The 17,435-nt window shown below is 37.8% G+C and overlaps 3 protein-coding genes and 3 long non-coding RNA genes across 6 annotated transcripts; 3 read left to right on the top strand and 3 right to left on the bottom strand.

Annotated features, from left to right (window-relative positions):
• Positions 1-1,133: 1,133 nt before the first annotated feature.
• Positions 1,134-1,865, bottom strand: LOC124326745. The gene is made up of 4 exons (XR_006915771.1): positions 1,765-1,865; positions 1,553-1,705; positions 1,313-1,476; positions 1,134-1,250 (listed from the first exon to the last, which is right to left on the bottom strand). It is a non-coding gene; the product is annotated as an uncharacterized LOC124326745 (long non-coding RNA).
• Positions 1,866-1,957: 92 nt separating this feature from the next.
• Positions 1,958-3,651, top strand: LOC124326710. Its single transcript, XR_006915718.1, has 5 exons — positions 1,958-2,047; positions 2,117-2,342; positions 2,395-2,493; positions 2,558-2,778; positions 3,593-3,651. It is a non-coding gene; the product is annotated as an uncharacterized LOC124326710 (long non-coding RNA).
• A 774-nt stretch (positions 3,652-4,425) lies between these two features.
• LOC124327781 lies at positions 4,426-11,101 on the bottom strand. Its single transcript, XM_046786777.1, has 12 exons — positions 11,096-11,101; positions 10,987-11,039; positions 10,815-10,913; positions 10,681-10,741; positions 10,105-10,199; positions 9,789-9,918; positions 8,464-8,600; positions 8,113-8,203; positions 7,424-7,559; positions 7,155-7,318; positions 6,903-7,061; positions 4,426-5,130 (listed from the first exon to the last, which is right to left on the bottom strand). The coding sequence occupies exons 1-11, from the start codon at positions 11,099-11,101 to the stop codon at positions 7,053-7,055; spliced, it is 981 nt and encodes a 326-aa protein (XP_046642733.1). The 3' UTR covers positions 4,426-5,130; positions 6,903-7,052.
• LOC124327782 lies at positions 6,076-6,978 on the bottom strand. Its single transcript, XM_046786779.1, has 4 exons — positions 6,903-6,978; positions 6,586-6,782; positions 6,386-6,507; positions 6,076-6,183 (listed from the first exon to the last, which is right to left on the bottom strand). Exons 1-4 carry the CDS (start codon positions 6,976-6,978, stop codon positions 6,177-6,179), a joined length of 402 nt encoding a protein of 133 aa, XP_046642735.1. The 3' UTR covers positions 6,076-6,176.
• Positions 11,102-11,902: 801 nt separating the features above from the next.
• Positions 11,903-13,742, top strand: LOC124326810. The gene is made up of 6 exons (XR_006915857.1): positions 11,903-12,284; positions 12,802-12,888; positions 12,960-13,023; positions 13,116-13,204; positions 13,314-13,395; positions 13,587-13,742. It is a non-coding gene; the product is annotated as an uncharacterized LOC124326810 (long non-coding RNA).
• A 125-nt stretch (positions 13,743-13,867) lies between these two features.
• Positions 13,868-15,164, top strand: LOC124327780 (ionotropic receptor 93a-like). The gene is made up of 5 exons (XM_046786776.1): positions 13,868-14,012; positions 14,084-14,301; positions 14,367-14,495; positions 14,579-14,727; positions 14,819-15,164. Exons 1-5 carry the CDS (start codon positions 13,868-13,870, stop codon positions 15,132-15,134), a joined length of 957 nt encoding a protein of 318 aa, XP_046642732.1. The 3' UTR covers positions 15,135-15,164.
• Positions 15,165-17,435: the final 2,271 nt, after the last annotated feature.

Raw genomic sequence — 17,435 nt, 5'->3', positions numbered from 1 at the left:
GTATTTTATTGCAGGTTTGTAACTTAATGAATCTGAGAAGCGGATAGGTGCCAGTGCCAGTGCCGAATGTGTTCCCGGCTTCCTGCCATGAAGATACATCAGAACATAAATTTATAAATTTTCAAATGTATATTTGATGATATGAAATGTTCATAATTTCCGCAAAGGAATTGTGTGAATTTATCGACCAATCCCAATGTATTTAACTTCATTTGATGTTACCACCTATGCATACCCAGAGTTACCTGGTTCTTACTTCATAACCAAATATCCTTCATATTCCTTATCTTCCCTTCTCATTGAATTTACTGCAGAAGTTTTTATTTATTAATTATTTCGACGATGAAATGGGTATTGCTGCATACGTTATTGTGGCGTTTAGGTGGAGTATTAATTTCGTCTAAACTGTAGATTTGTTGGGTTTTTGGGTAATAATTTTGATCATATATATCGTTCAGAAACGGGGTATTGGGTAATAATATCATCGTATTCATCTACTAGATATAGGGTTTTTGAGAAACAATTTTGATCTTATACCATGGCTAGATTGATATATAAATAACAGCAACACATTTGGAAGAGTAGCGAAGTTCGCTAGCAAGCAGATTGTTCAATATCAATGCCACATAGTGTGATAAATCAATTTATGTCAAGTGAACTTACGGTTTGAAACTTAGGTATAATGAATAATCATCTAACAAGGCCGTATTTCTGCCAATTATCATACAAATACTCAACGAATTCTAAAGTTACAATAATTTAAACTAATCGCCAAAATATAAACATTTGTGTAAAAACATTGTTTTTAAAATTTATTGTTATGTAATTTTCAATTAATTTAATAAAAATCTATTACATATAAGAAAAATCAATTCAATATAAGAAAGATACACTTTAACTAGGCTAAAGCCCAACAAATGACAAGAGTAACCGAAGAAGAAAAAGTGGTGCAAGGCAAATTTTGCTATGGTGCAGTTTTCATAATAAAATTCCTAGTCCATGTCCTTACTAAAGTTTTCCTCAGATCATGACCCTTCCCAATCCCCATTCGACCAGAGCCCTACCTCCTCCTGGTTATTACAGCGGGTGAGTGACCAACGGCGTTGGTTAATGGTTAGTTAGGGAAACGAGGCCACAGAAAAGAAGGGCATGCACTAGTCATTTAGCTACATCTACACAAATTATCAATCTTCAAATCCAACAATCTCTTGTTGATTTCCAAACAACTATAACAGCGGAGAGGGATTCTCCTGAAAGGAAAGTATGTTTAGATATAGTTTTTCAACGATATTGTAGTGAGAGAAAGCAATACCTCAAATCTATCAATCCTACATTGTCCTAAATTAGAACTGTAAGTGGTGATCAGATCAACCAACATCACCACAAAATCTTGAGTAGCTGAATACTGTTGTCTGCAAAACAGATAGCAGCAAAGAGTTAGATCTGGAAAAGGCATATCTAGAAGATATACAAAAACTCAAAGGGAAAAGATAACGGGAACATTAGAAACATTCAAGAACAAAGTTAATAAAATAAATTTTCTTAAAATAACCTTGCAGCAGAGATCATTGAGATTCAGAAGACACAGCTTTCAGACTTGCATTATTGGATTAGCCATTTTATTTCTATTTTCACGAGCACTCGAGTCGAGGCTGTCGAGCACCTATTTCACCAGGTAGGTACATGAAAACTACAGCTGAACTATCTGAAAACAAGTCAAGAATGCAGTAAGAATCATTAGATAAAGATTGTGTGATCTATTACTTAAAAACAGTTAACTTAATATCCGATCTCCGTTTTTTAACTTTTCAATTTGTTTTGAAATTTGAAGTAACTAATGAAAGTAACGAACGACGTGTAATGTCATGTCTGCGACCAGCTGTGACTGTGCAACCAACTTAGGATTCAAAACTCATTACTAGATGTCGCTACTGTCGCCCTTGTTGTTCCTACGTCGTGAAAAGAGGGGAAATGAGCGAAACTAGTTGTTGCTAATTTATGCTTATATTCACGTGATTCATATACTAAATTGAGCTTCGTATCTTATGTAGGTTTACCTTGACCTAGTTTATACTTATCTATTGATATTATACCGACTTCTTTCTTCAAATTCTAGATGCATACTGTCAGTCCATGATGGCAGTCAAGTTTACTTAAGCGCTCAGTCACTTTCCATTCATTACATCCTCATGCTGTCAAAAGCCAAAAACTCATGTGTGAAGCCTATGTATCGTGGAAAAAAAATGTGTGGAGACAAGGTATTTCCCCATTACTGCTACCACACCAATCACACCACGTCAAATGCCTTATTAAATTCATCACCATTAACCCATATGATAAAGGTAAGCATCAATATCACCACGCTACTGCAATACTTCATGACACTTTCTTTAGCATCAGGAAATTTACCTCAACCTGAGGAGTAAGGCTGTTGGTTGCTGTGATTTCCATTTTTACGGTTTTTTATCATGAAACTTTCAGTGTATAGTTAAGGTAAAGATTGAAATGCTTTATTAACTGTTATATTTTCATTAATGCAATACATTTTTTTTTACAGAGCATGCAATAGATTCTTAAGCCAGTGCTGACCTTTGTCCATGACGGAAGGACTTCCAGCAACGTTTTGCTCCATCCTCATCTTCCCGATGTACACTCATCTAGCTTCACTGCTTTTGCTGCTACAACTTGTCTTACTTCACCGACGAGTTGGAACACTTCCGTGGTCGCTACCCTTTGCTGTTACACACCTGCAGTTACTCACCACGGGATTATGGCCAGGTACCGGACAATTGACTTACTTTCGTAGATTATCTACTAATAATCTAGTTGCGTCAAACTCTGTGTCTGTGTAAAAATTCCAAAATCAGGCCCTTCTTGCGCATAAACAAAGTTTTACTATGACGTTTCTTTTTTCTAACGCTAGATGGCTTTTTGCAAATTTGTAGCTGTCAAAACAGTCAGTTTCAGTTACTTTGCACATCTCTTTAAACAGTTATTGGCAGTTATTTTGTTGAAATATTTAGTGATAACTAACGATAACTATTCCCCCAACAAAGCTCACTTGTTAGGTTTTCGATATTTGATTTTTTATTTCTACTTCCGGTTTACTCATTTCAGTCTGTAGTTTAGTAAATATTCATCTGACGTACGAAAGAACCACAAATTCGTGATCCTCGTCAAATTAGTGGTGAAGTTCATGTTTTGTTTTTTACGTATTCGTACTTCCGGTTTCAAAAATTTTCCTGAACTATAGTTCAGGAAAATTCTCGATTTTGGCCAAATTTTGGATTTCGTTTGAATCACACTTAATCGACCCCAAATTTCATGGGGATCACGAATATGTGGTTTAATTTGACGACAGCTCAATGGTTGAGGCGCTGTGGTTACTTCCGGTGTACTTCCGGAATTTTTTTTTAAAGACTAGCAAGTGAACTTTGTTCTGTTTACAGTTCTCAACATTTCAAACTTGATTTAAACTTAAAAAATTGCATATTTAAATCTTTGAGCTAAAAAACCTAATTATTGTTTCTTTCTGTATTATGTAACTTTCATTGGCATGTCAGTAAATAAGAATTGTTGTCTCTTTATTCAGGTAATGCAGAGGAAATTTCGAGAAGATGGACACCATAACGTCGCCGGTATCTCCAAAGTGTCAGCGCGGATCATCATTTGTTGTTTGTAATGTGTGTTCGTTTGTGTTAGTTAACCCGTTGTCTGCCACGCCTTTGTTCTCCCCTAGCTCCTTTGCACGGGCCGCGCTGGTCGGCCTCGTGGATTTCATGCCGCGAGGTCGGAATGTCGCCAAGCCCAAACTTTGCCGCAAGGCAAGCCTGTTATAAGGCAATGCACAGCCACCTTAGTCCCCCCCCTTGTCAGCACGGACTTGTCAGCAATGGCAAGTCCAACCTCGGGTCGAAAACAACCTCGGGTTGTATGGCGTGGCAGCCAACGGGTTAACTTAAGTGTATGTGTGTCTGTATGTGATTGTAAAATGTGGTGGAATTGTGGGTGGAGGTGGGACAATAAAGCAATTCCTTTTAAAGTTTTTTGTTTGACATGTCACAAAACTTGTAATAAAAAATTGTTTAGCATTTGACTTGTATATTTTTGTGCCTGATCATCTTCAGATTTTTCAAATAAATTGCTGTGACAAACCAAACATGATCTACAACACCTTTTTTACCCCAACTTAAGTTAAAAACATAACTGTTAACATCGCAATTTTTTAGTTAACACCACAATACGTTTCTTTCGAATCTTGCCCTGTAAATAAAGTTCGTCCAAACACTAGAACATGTCGGAATGCAGAGCGACTAGAGAAATAGCCACCTCCAACATACGTAATAGGAAAGATCCAACAAAATTCTGAAAACGTCGCAATGTCTAAAGACTTTTAGGTGGCAAGACAAGTCGTACAAAATGATAACCCAGGTTAAAAAAAAATTATTTCTCTTGAAAGATCCCCAATTCCCAGTGACTAGTAATTATTAAGATATGACCGAAAAATCTGAACATAATTACTGAAATTCAAAATTCGACTCTAGGATTTAGAAAAGTCCCTGTAATAGGTGGGAGAAGCGTAGGGTGTGGTGTAATATTCAGGTGCCTTAATGGTGTAGTAACTCGGGATAGAGTAATACTTCGGAGCTTCGGTGTAGTTGGTCGGAGCAGCGTAAGTAGTGTTATCATACTCAGGTGCCTTAGTAGTGTAGTACATATGGGCCTCGGTGTAGTGTGTAGAAGGTGTAACGTAGGTTGTGGTGTAGTAAACTGGAGCCTCGGTGTAGTATTCCGGTTCAACGTAGTACGAAGGAACAGCCACTGTTAGTTAGTCGGGGCTGCGTAATACTTGGCCGCCTCAGTTGCAGTTGTGTAGCTTGGGGCAGAGTAATACTTCGGGGCTTCGGTGTAGTGGCTCGGGGAAGCACAAGTTGTGGTGTAATACTCTGGAGCCTTGTTGGTGTAGTACTTGGGCGGCTCGGTGTAGTATTTAGCCGCTTTGGTGGTGTCATAAGATGGAGCCTCGGTGTAGTAGCTAGGAACTAGGTAATACTTGGGAACCTCGGTGTAGTAAGCTGGGGCAACATACGTGTAGTACTTCGGTGACTTGGTGGTGTAGCACTTGGGAGCCTAGGGGCAGCATTTGCTGCGGTGTAATACTCTGGAGCCTTGGTGGTGTAGTAATTGTGCCTCAGTGTAGTAACCGGTTGTTGCGAATGTTGTCGTTGTGTAGTAAGGCGGCGGTGTGGTGCTTTGGTATCCACCATACCCAGGAGACATCGGTACACCAGTGATCGACCCAGCCTCCAACGACACGGCAAACAGCAACAGCACAACACCATCATCAACTATGCGGTAAACAATTTAAACATCAATATTCAATATGGTACATCAACAGATAAAAAACAAATAATTAATACAAACTCCATGAAACAGAATATTTACCCGATTGCGTACTGATATTACGACGAAGAATGCACATGGTGACCAGTATTGTTCTCTCCAACCAATCGCCCTGATACAACAGCATGGTGATATTCCATACGACGACGACCCAATTTTATATCACGAAAGAACGCAACATCTCCAGCCTAATAAAAAATGAAGTCCAAACCCAATAATTAAAATCTAATTTAACAAGAACTTCATGTACTATCTAACAACAATATCAGAGCAGTCATTGTTGGTCAAGTTTTAAGCACTAAAAGTTACAATAAGTTTTAAGCAATGAAATTAATATGAAATAAAATGTTCAAGGATTCTTACCAGCCAGACGTTCGATCGTGCTTCAAGCTCGGTATTGACTCGATAACCACCAAAATTTGAATCTATTTCCAAAACCAGAAGCGACAGCCAAATCCGTTGTTGCGTCCCTACCGACAACAGCGACGACATAGTTTGAATCTGCTGAAATGAATTCTAGGTTTTAATTGAAATCGCTAAAACATGAACTGAAATAATTGTTTACCTTTTGACCATCGTATAAGGTCAATGCGACCTCGTCGTCTTCCAAAATTGCAGCCTCAACATAAGTTTTGGGCAACACATTAACACTGTCCATTGGTTAAACATTTAGAGGACTCGGCATGTGTTAGCGCCATCGATGTTGCGGGACAGCGTGACGTAATCGTGGACATTTTTAAGGGCACCGCTCAGGGATTGGAAAAGATTTTTGTTTACCACCTAACAAGAAAATAAAGGCTATTTTTATAGGAATTCCTAGAACTAATTCTATTCGTAGAACTAATTCACAGAAATAAATTGCTAGCAGTTTAAATAGACTCATTCTATCGAGCAAGAAGACTATCAAATTTATTCAACATTTCATTAAGGTATAATCATTGAGACTTTTAAAAACGAATTTCGTTTGGAATAAAATGTTTACCTGTGGCAATAGTCACTTGTCGTTGGTGATGGTACGACAATGTCAAATTTAACGACGCGGTGTACACGAACGAATGCTACGCCTTTGCTATTCAATTCGACGCGATTGCAGTAGAATTCGTCGTGTTCGTAAAGCAGACAAGGAAGAAAAACAAGTCATTAGTACATGTTCCACATAATTACAGTAATAAGGAGCTCACCTTCACTCTTTGCCGTTCCACTGTTTGAAGCGAAGTTTATTCTAAACTTCGGGGCTGCCGTGAAAAAGTATCGGAGAAGCTCACTCGACTGATTTCTATCGTACTTGGGGGTTCCTGTGTAGTATTCGACAGCTTTAGTGGTGTAATAAGCTGGAGCCTCGGTGTCGTAGGTTGGGGCAGCACACGTAGTTGCGTAGTCTCAGTAGGTGCCTCGGTGTAGTACTCTAGCGCTTTGGTGGTGTAGCTCGAAGAGCAGCACAAGTTGTGGTGTAATAATCTGGATCCTTGGGGGTTTAACTGTAAACCAAACTGTGCAACCTCGGTGTAGTAACTGGTCTTTGCGTATATTGTTGTGTAGTAAGGCGGCGGTGTTGCGATTTGGTATCCGCCTCATCCAGGAGACATCGGTACACCAGCCGTGCAGCCAGCCATCGACGATACAACAACCAATAGCATTTTACAGCATAGTTAACCAGACTACATTAAATATTCAAAAATAACGGACAGATTATCTAATAGAAAGAAATAGAAATTGATACAAAATTCCACGTAGAAATACAGAATATTTACCCGTAATTGCGACCTGATAATACGACGAAGAATGCAGCTGTTGCCGTGTCGGAGATGCTCACTCGATTTACTTCTGTTGCCCTTTCTCTTTCCTTTTGTAAGATTTTCTCTCGTGGTCGACATCAACGATACAACGCCCAACAGCAACACAACACCATAATTAACTATGCAATAAACAATTGGACATTATTTTTCGAATGTGACTAGTTTTCAACAACTAAAACCAAGATAGAATAGATTTCCGACTCGAAATAAAAATGAACATTTACCCATGATAGCGACGAGATCTTCGTTCAAGCAACGATTCCTTCTTTTTCGTTCAGCACTCGATTCCACGTCATCTTTCAAAACAAATGTCAAATTCGGGGATGTCGTCAGGTGCCAAGTCTTCTGCAATAGTACCGCCTGTCGATCCAAAAACGGCAGCCACATCAAATGATTAAATGCTAATTGGAGGTACCGAGATGGTTGATCAAGTGATCACGAATATTGACATTTTCTGTGGACACGTTAGCGTACAAAGACTCGGTCAAAGCTGCTAAACTATTACAAAAGATCCGAACACGACGGAAGCCTGCCCGGCAAAGAGGCTGGGGGAAATTTGTGAAAACAATGGATGGGGCGGCTCTCACGGCGTGATTCAATAATTGACAGCTGAATGTTCGAGAACCAACTTGAACTCTTGGACGATTGAGGGGGGAAATCCTCGTGAACACACACACTCAAGAAAAATAGTAACTCGGTGAACATGGGTAATTTCTCTAATTAAAACTTCAAGAGGGCTACTAGTCATCAAAATAAAATTTGTAAATAAATAAGGAAAAGTTGTAAAGGGGAAAGCAGGATAGTTTTAATCTTTAAATAATGGGAGAATTTTAAGTACCCATGTAATACCCAAGTCATGTGTCTTTAACGTATCTAGCAAGTCACACGAAAAAAAGGGAAGAAACATCATTACCCAATTGGTGATTCTGATACTGTTGCTATGATGACAGATCCAGCACAAGCTTGCATATCTTGTTGTTACAATGAATTGGTCATCATCAAATCTGCACATATAGGAAAAGAAGGTTAATCAGTGTGAACAAACTGCCATCGCAAGGGGGCATACATGATAAATGCTAGTCGGGTACTAACATTTCTCATTTCACAAATTTGAAACATGTTTAATTCTTATATTTGAGCTTTCATAATCTTTCTATTTCAATTCTTAGGGGTTGAGCATTTGGGAAGGAAATCAAAGAAAAACTCATTACTCTTTTGGGAATTTTGCAGTTTTTTTTTTGAGAACGAAGGGAATTAAGATTACCTGAAAACAACTCTACTGACTATTATGATGACGGAATTACTAACTAACCTCCTAATGGGCTGGGAAAAATGCTCATGATTCTTCGTCCGACATCTATTCCATGAAGTATCTCTGTTACTGCTGCCTGGCCAAAATATCTAATATTAACGAGAAAATTAAGAATTAGAATATTAAGATGTTTACAAACACAAAAAATTATTCATGTAATGAGTTCACGACATGATTGATGCTTAATATTCAATAAAAAAACTCACGATTTTCAGACTCGGAGACAATCATTCAGCGGCGGACAGACAAAAATACCAATCAGCTGTTAACACTCAACGGAGCCATCTGACGGACTAGTTATCAACGCTTTACACGATTTCAATTAGCGCTGATTTCAATTCATTTTACTGATTTTAGGAAAGCTTTACAAGTTCTTTTATTGGTTCAACTAACGATACGCAACTAACTTAGAAGTTTAAACCGGTTTAAACTCGTGGCAGATTGAATTGGACAATTTAAAGAATCGATAACATACTTTTCGCAAAAAGGCACGCATTTGAATACCAATAAAAATAATTAACAATCACCAGTAATTATATACCTCAACATTACAAATCCAAAATCCATAGTTTGAAAAAAATATTTTAAAAAATACATGAATAGCTGCTGTCCCCCTGGATTTCATTATCTCCCTACGTTTACCTTGAAAATTTGAAATCTCCAATATCACTACATTAACCTTGAATAGTTTTCTATCACAGGTTGAAAACCTTGAGATTGCCCTTTTTTTACAAGTTGATGGCCTTCATATTTCATTTAAAAGGCTGGCCATCCAATGTTCCTTCGTCAGTCAACTCTCCGTAGTTGGTCGAGGGAGTAAAACAGAAATTCTCTTGGCCAGCTATGGACTGTAGGCTGGACCTTGTTGTTCTTTTGCATTTAATCCTGTAGTTGATCAAATGAAATCAGCAATTTACGGTGGCATTTGATCAACTACTGCTGGAATGTAAAAGAATTCGATTACTGAGTGTGGCACCATTTGGTAATAAAGGTTAAGTTTTCTCTGAAGCTGAAAAAAGAGAAACGTTTGTTAAAGTTAATTAGCTTTCGTATCGATCTTTAACGACTGGCAAGTTAGGTAAAATCTAAGTAATCGATTTAAATTTTGGGAAACGGAATCTATAAAACAGAAAATTGAGTACCTTTGCACAAAGCACATTTGTTCTGTGAAGAAAAGTGAAAATCATTTCAAACTAATTAGTCTTTAGTGTTTAACTGCACTTAGACTAACTCTCACTAGTGGTAAAATTTAAAAAAATAAGTCAATTGTCTGGTACCTGGACATAGTCCCGGTGGTGGGTGACCACAGGTGTGTCATAGTGGACGGAAGCGATCACTGAATTAGTGGTCAAACTCGTCAGTGAAGTAAGACAAGTTGCGTAGCAGCGTAAGAAGCAGTGAAGCCGGCTGTGCGTGCGTCACGAAGCTATCGGTGCCTTGATTTTTTCTGGGGAATTCAAAAATATTTGTGTCACGATAAAACGTATTTAGAGCCTTCGATGCTTGTAACCATTTGTACACCACGTCGACTTAAAGAAATGAAATAAACTCACCGCCCTGCGAAGAATAGCCGGCAACAGTTCAGCAAAGTACGGTGCAAACTCTTGAGGTGTCATGGATTTACCGAAAGCGGCTAGGACATTTCCGGCGTAGTCGATCAATTCGACACTGCTTTTCCAAACGACGTCCTAAATGTTTCCTGTTACGTGGAAACAAAGGTTTAAATGTTTTAGTCAAATGTAACATTTATATTGCATTTTACAAGTGTTACATGAAACGTTTAAGGGTTGATATCTAGGGATAGGGGTGGGGGGAAATGATATGAAGATATATGTTTGGGATTATAGGTTAAAAGGGGTTTGGGAAATGTTAGGTGTGTTTATGGGATTATAGGTTATAAAGTGTTTTCTTTATCTACCAACGGTACTTTGTAACAGCAAACCTCGACATTTTTTTAAATTCAAATCCCCCCTCGCAACATCCTCTACTTTCCTTTCCCAATCCCAAAAACATGTTTATTATTTTTTGACAAAGAAATTCCAAATATTTCTGTTTTTGTTCCTTTTTAACAAATAAACGGTAAACTGCAGACACAATGACAATTCAACGACATAATGTTGCAACTGCAAAGGAACAGCCAGTTTAACTTGATGCAAAAAAATCTTTCACCAGCATAGGCTGCAACAACGTCCTACATTGGACAGCAACTAAGGGAACGTAAACGATAAACCTATAACCAATAGGAAAAAAATTAATCTTCAGCATCAATGGCAATGTTGTCTGAAAAGACAAATAATTGTTACTTTATGTTGTTGCAACTTGATGCAAAAATATCTTTCACCAGCATAGGGTGCAACAATGTCCCACATCGGACGGCAACTACGGGAACGTAAACAATAAACCTATAACCAAAAGGAAATGAATTAATCTTCAGCATCAATGGAAATGTTGTCTGAAAAGACAAATAATTGTTACTTTGTGTGGTTTTCAGTAGTTAACCCAAACTTTCTGAAAACATTATCTGATAGCTATTGTTGAAACAATATTTACATGAAACTAGATGACTCACCTAAGATTTAAATACAGTCATTCTGAAAGAAATAATCTTACTGTATCAACCTATCTAGTGAACAATCAGTTTCCCTTAACACGGTCCAGAACTAAGTACATGATTGAAAAAAAAAAAACTGTTATTGGTGAAATCCAAAAATGTTACAAACTAAAAAATAGAAAGCAAAGCTTTGTTCTTGAAAACTTTTGAAGTTTTACTTCTAACTCAACATGTTTAATTTTAGAATTAACTGAATAAGATAGTCACCTTACTGCACTTCATTTGGTGTTACTGCTATTGAAGTTCAAAGCAAAGGTAAAATAGAATTCCACGCACAGAAATGCTAGATAGGATGGCTGAAGTTCCATATTTTAAAAGGAGGCTGCAAAAAAAAATTACTATCGTCATGATCATTAGCCACACAATTAGAAAGTTGATTGAAATAATTACTTCAATTGTTCTGAAGTGTTTCTTCATGTGACGAGACACACAGCAGTACAGGTAGCAAGAGGAACAGCATTTAACCAGGTGGCCACGTCAAATCCATGGCACATTGGGCAGCAACGAAGGAGCTCAGATCAGACATTACCAATTAATCCTATAAATATAAAAAATAAAAACTTAATTACTATCAAGGAAAAAAGTCTCAAATGACATTTTAAAAATGATGGAAGTTATCTTAAGCTATGCAATCCCTCAGAATAAATGTAGCAAAGGTTTATACAGTTATCAAGCTTTTCCAATAAACAACTGAAAATCCTACAACAAATAAGTTAAGAGATAATCACCAAATAACTAAATCTGTAGTCTCACAGTTAGAAAGTTAAACATATTTACTTTAATAGTCCTGAAGTGTTTTTGACGAAACGTTCACAGGAAATAGAGACGACATTTTGGCAAAATGTACAGCTGCTCCAACTCCAAGCCACATGATCAGATGAAATTGCCAAGTAGAAATTGTAGGTTACATGATACAACACAAATAACAAAATTCACACACATATAATTAACATTTAGTAACATTTAAGAATCCAGACAGGATTTTTATATTTTTATGAAGAAACCTTCTGAAAAGAAAAATACGCCGTATGCGCTATCTAGCGGACATAATTTTAGTCACCTAGTGACAGCCAACATATTCCTTAGCATCCACGGACCACGGGCGACTGGACGGAACGTATAGCTTTCGCCAGCTCAACGTCATCCAACTATCAAGATTCAGGTAAAAGAGAAATTACTAACTATTAGAAAAATAATTAATCTCACATGTTAAAAAGAGTGGAAAGGCTGAAAAACAGTCTAAGCCATGCTATAGCCATCTTGCGTTGTTACAAGAAATGTTTAAAATCCTAAAAAATCTCGATCCTCACGCAATATTCTACTGACGAAAATCATCATCACCTCGTCCTCCCCCAGAAACCGCCAAGGTTAAAACTTTCGTAGTATCTATGTAGTTATCGATCGACGAATGATGTCAAGTTGCATTGGTACCGAGAAATATCTACCAAAAAGATATAAATTATGGAACATCTCTGTGAAATCACATGATTGACAGATGAGTAGATCATCTCGGTCAAATTCCCAAACTCATATGCATGTTATTTTAAGCAATAGCCCCTGAAGCATCATACTTAGGAAACATATCATGTCACGTAGGCTGTGGTGGTTAAATATTCAGTACGAAATTTGAAGGATCTAGCTAGAATAGACAGCTAACGATGGTCGCATTTCAATTTCAGAGATATCGATCCCGCAATTGGAACAACATTACCCTCTATAAATGCATCCACAGCTTCGGCGGATGTGTTCACTCTGTGCCTAGAGACGTTAGTCTAATCTACCCTCAAAGATCAATGTATTTGGCATTACCTTTTTTGATTTTCTTGTTTTGGTTCAGCATTTTCATCCGCTCCTCGTCGACATCGAATCCGCTCAATGGCAAACACCTTCGCACTATCTGGGTAAAACATGTTTAAATTAGTTTTACTTGATTGCTGCTAAGATTTTCTCCATTCTATATTATACCTGGCATTCAATTTTACTCCAATTTCAGAGACGTTGGAGTGGAAATCCCAAAGGATTGACGGGGCCGCTCAAAGGAGGTGTCATTCTCGAAACCCTGTCACAACGCTGGAATTTCACGTAACTAAAAAACCAAACCAAAAGAAGTTCCTATTCATTTACATTTCCCACAATTCATGGGTTCCTGAATGAATGCACTGACCAAACTACGTCCGTTTTCATGTTCCAGGTATGAAATGGTCAGGGTGAGTGAAAATGTGCTGGAGCCACCACCAAACGGAAGAGGACTTTACAATTACCTGTGGGAAAATGTTAAGTTTATTCCTTATTCAATGAAACATTCTAGAATATAAAATTGATTAGAGACGCACTTGCATGAATAAAATAACCCTTTAAACCTATAGAACGTCTCCTTCACATAATAAGTTCAATCTCTAGAAAATCACAACAAAATTTGAAAGTGATCAAACATAGAATTTTTGTGTGGTTTGGTTTATCACAGCAATGCGATTTTTTGGTTCACGAAGTGGCGCTGACACCTCGGCGCCTTAAGATGTCCGACTATACATTGCCTTGGGCATACGACCAATTTGCATTCCTCATTCCCATCGCTGACGAATCAGCCAACATCAACGCCGTCGTCAAACCATTTCAATGGCCGGTTGGAATAATCGAATTTGTTTTTTAATAACAAAACTTTTTAAATACATTCACTAAATGATTTAAAAGGTTTGGCTGGGACTTGGCGTATCGATCGTTTGCGTTGTTATGGTTTTAAATTTAATGTTACGCTACTTAGCATATCGATCCACATTAGATCCGCTAGGAAACAAACCCCGTGAAAGTGAAAACCTGCAAAATGGTCGTCGTGACGTAAACGTACTCAGTAAAGAGTATCTTTACGTTTTCGGGAATTTGCTATCACAAGGTTCAATATTACTTTAGAGATTAAAGAAAACAACAAATAAAAGAAAGACGAATATTTCTGGCATATAATAGGCGGAACTTGTACATCGAAACGGCTACCATTTCGAACAGTCGCTGGCGTGTGGACCCTGGCCGCTTTCATCTTCGTTCAGGCCTACACGTCGACTCTCTTCACTTACGTCGTGACACCAATCCATCACCCGCTAATCAATTCTGTTTACGACATTGCCGACAGTACTGATATCAATTTACTTGTCAGAGAAGCGGGATTCATCAATACGTTACTTTTGGTAAGTTCAAATACAAACGATCGAATTAATAATTACGATAGAACAAAACTTTTGATTTTCAACAGACTGCCAATGAGACGGGTCTATACACGAAATTACGAGACAGGCTAAATTCGTTTGATAAATCTGTTTGCCCAGTTGTGTCCGAATGCATTGGATTGATTACACCAGGATCAAGAAATGTTTACGTCGATGTAAACCAACATTTAGTTTTTTTTAAATTAATTGTGTGAACGAAATTCGTGTTTGCATAACAACGTTTTATAAATTATTCTAGGCGAAAAGTTACCTCAATGACGTAATCAGGACAGAGTTCAAAAAGACTGGAAAATGCAATTTGCAATTGGCGAAAGAAGGATTCCTGAGTATCGCAGCATCATTTGCCTTGCCAACAAACAGCCCCTACACCAAAACTATAACCCAAGGGTAATAAGCTAATAAATTAAAAATGTGCTTCTATTTCTCATTAAAATTCTAACTCTTCAAACAACGGCGCCAAAATAATAATTCAAAAAAGAATACTGGAAATGCAACAAATTGGTCTGATCGACCATTGGGACTCGTGGTTCCGCCCAATGCCTCCTCAATGTACCGGAAAACCGCAAAGTGAAAAAAAATCAAAGGGAAACAAACTAACGCGTCTTAACATGAAAAATTTGACTGGCGCATTCATTGTCCTTTTAGTTGGATTAAGTCTTTCCCTGTTGGCTTTTCTTTGTGAGATTATTATTTCAAATTTAGGCAAACGCCGTCGTACGCAGTTGCAAGTAGAATCGAGTACAGTCATCAACGTTACCGAACATCAGGAACCTACAATAATCCTACTTAACTAATGGGTTTTAGAATAACTGGCATTTAAAAAAAAAATTAATTACAGACAAAAACGCTTAAATGCTTATTTTAGTTTTTTTTTCTAGTTACAATCAGTGTTGTTTTAAAAACTTGCACCTCTCATTGTAATGGTGTTGCACATGTTTCTTTCGCCTACTAAAGGGTTTAAGAAACAATAAACGTTTTAAATTCCATCCAAAACTGGTACATATTCATTGATTCAATCAAAATTGGCCAAAGACGAGGAGGTGCTAAAGCTGGTAGGTATACACAATCGGACCTGATCTGCATTCGTTTCTACAAATGAGTTATTTTAATCAACCCTGGTTGAGTCAACATAAACAGCAAGAGAAAACGGTCAACCGCCTAGCTGAGGAATAATCGTACTCCGAACTACATCACGATTTATAACAACGCCACCTAATAGTAAAAAAGGAAGAATAGAGATGCGCCCTACCTTTAAGCCTGGGGAAATACGGTCAGGCATCCACCCACAAATCGCAGTAAAGTTGAATACGCCAGACGTGATGGGAAAAAAAGGATAAAAATCGCAAAAGGTTGCAGACAATTAGCATCACACCTATTGAGCGTGAAGATAGAATTCTTCACTGTTGTGTTTCCAGATCTGTTAAAAAGAATGTTTCAAGGATTATTAGTTCGGGAATAAAAATATTTTCTATTACTCGGTGATTAATGCTTTGGGACGCAGTAATGGGCAGTACATAGTTGGTGCATCACCTCTTTTAGTTCTTCCCTTTTTATCTTTCACGTTCAGGTGTTGTCTGTCATTGAAGTTGGATGTGATCACGGACTCGAGCACGACGGAATTGGCGGATGCATGATGGAGAGAACACGGCAAAGGTTTATAGTTCAGACTCATACACGAAATCGTCATGCACACCTTTTCACAGCGTCTACAGTTTCAATATTTCCGTTTTTGTTTTGATTGCATCGACAAATCTTCTTTTTCAATTGTGACGACCGTACGAAAGGAGTTGTTGTTATCTAAAATACAACGAATTATTAGATTTTTTTTTGAAAAACCTGGGTAGTTGAATTGTATGCACCTCAATGTTTGTTTGGCAACTGGGTCGTGGAGGCCATGTGACTTCTGACTGAAATTGTAAAGCTCTTGACAAAAGGCTTTTTTTCCAATTCGGTCTTACCCCAGACTGGAAACAATTGTTCGAATATGATGGGGCCACACTGCTGTACCACGTCATAAGGTCCTGGACGGCAATAGTTTTGTTTCCCCCGTCTTTTATGTTGCCAGTTGAATGTAACAATGATGCTTCTTGCAATGACCAAGTAATTGCACACGTCTATCATAATCTAAAGATTCTCGAGTCTGAGAAGAGAAATAAGGAATTATGTTAAAATATTAAAAATTACTGATACAATTCTTAAAGAATACATACAATCAAGAGCTGCAGAAGTGTTACTTTTACATATTGTTGCTCATGTCGTCCGAGATGGACTCTTCATGTCTGACTTTGTTGAATTGCATCGGATATTCGAGTAACTCGGTTCAGTGAAAACAATCACCACTTGCATAATGGCAAACAATTGACTTGTTAATGGAATTCTTGTTATTTCAGCTAAATATAGTGCCTGGCAGTCACATCGGTAGGTGTGGCTGGTGCTCACGATTTGAAATCACTTTGTCAGTATTTTTTTCTTCATGTGCAGGGACAACTCCAGCAGTCACACTGTACTTGAAAGGATTAGACTTTTTGTTGACATTGCTGTGTTTGAGCTGAGTGACGGAACAAAATTGTATTGCAGCAATCAATATTTTTCAGCAGTGGTTTGATTCAAGGTTGAATTTTCAATGCAGCCTCAGCATGGAACTCTTCAAAAATCTGAAAAACAGTCCATGTCTTACTTCCTTTACCGATAAGATATATGAAACATTTCTTTTGCTATGCTACTTTGTTTCTAACACGTGTAGAGGGATGAGACACCAGTGGGTAACAAACGCCGAATGAGGAGAATCTGGGAGAAACGAAAGAAAGTTTGAGTGAACACACTTGTTTATCATATACTTATTGTAATCAACCAATTTAATGGCTGAAACATTTACCCAGAAGAGTTCTGCCTCTAAATGACATTTTCATCCAACAACCGGCGTGTGCACTTGTTAATTTTTGTGCTGCACTGCAGACGATCTTCCGTCAGAACTGGAAGCGGTGCTGCCAATTTGTGTCTTTTCTTCCCCCGAAAAATTACTAATTAATTTTCGTCTTTTTCGAATTTCGAGACATGCAAATATGTAAATTGATATGAATTCGTAGAGGAGAAGC

Source organism: Daphnia pulicaria, chromosome 2 (assembly GCF_021234035.1).
Source record: "Daphnia pulicaria isolate SC F1-1A chromosome 2, SC_F0-13Bv2, whole genome shotgun sequence".
In the NCBI taxonomy this organism is placed as follows: domain Eukaryota; kingdom Metazoa; phylum Arthropoda; class Branchiopoda; order Diplostraca; family Daphniidae; genus Daphnia; species Daphnia pulicaria.
This window is presented reverse-complemented; position numbering and strand designations above follow the sequence as displayed.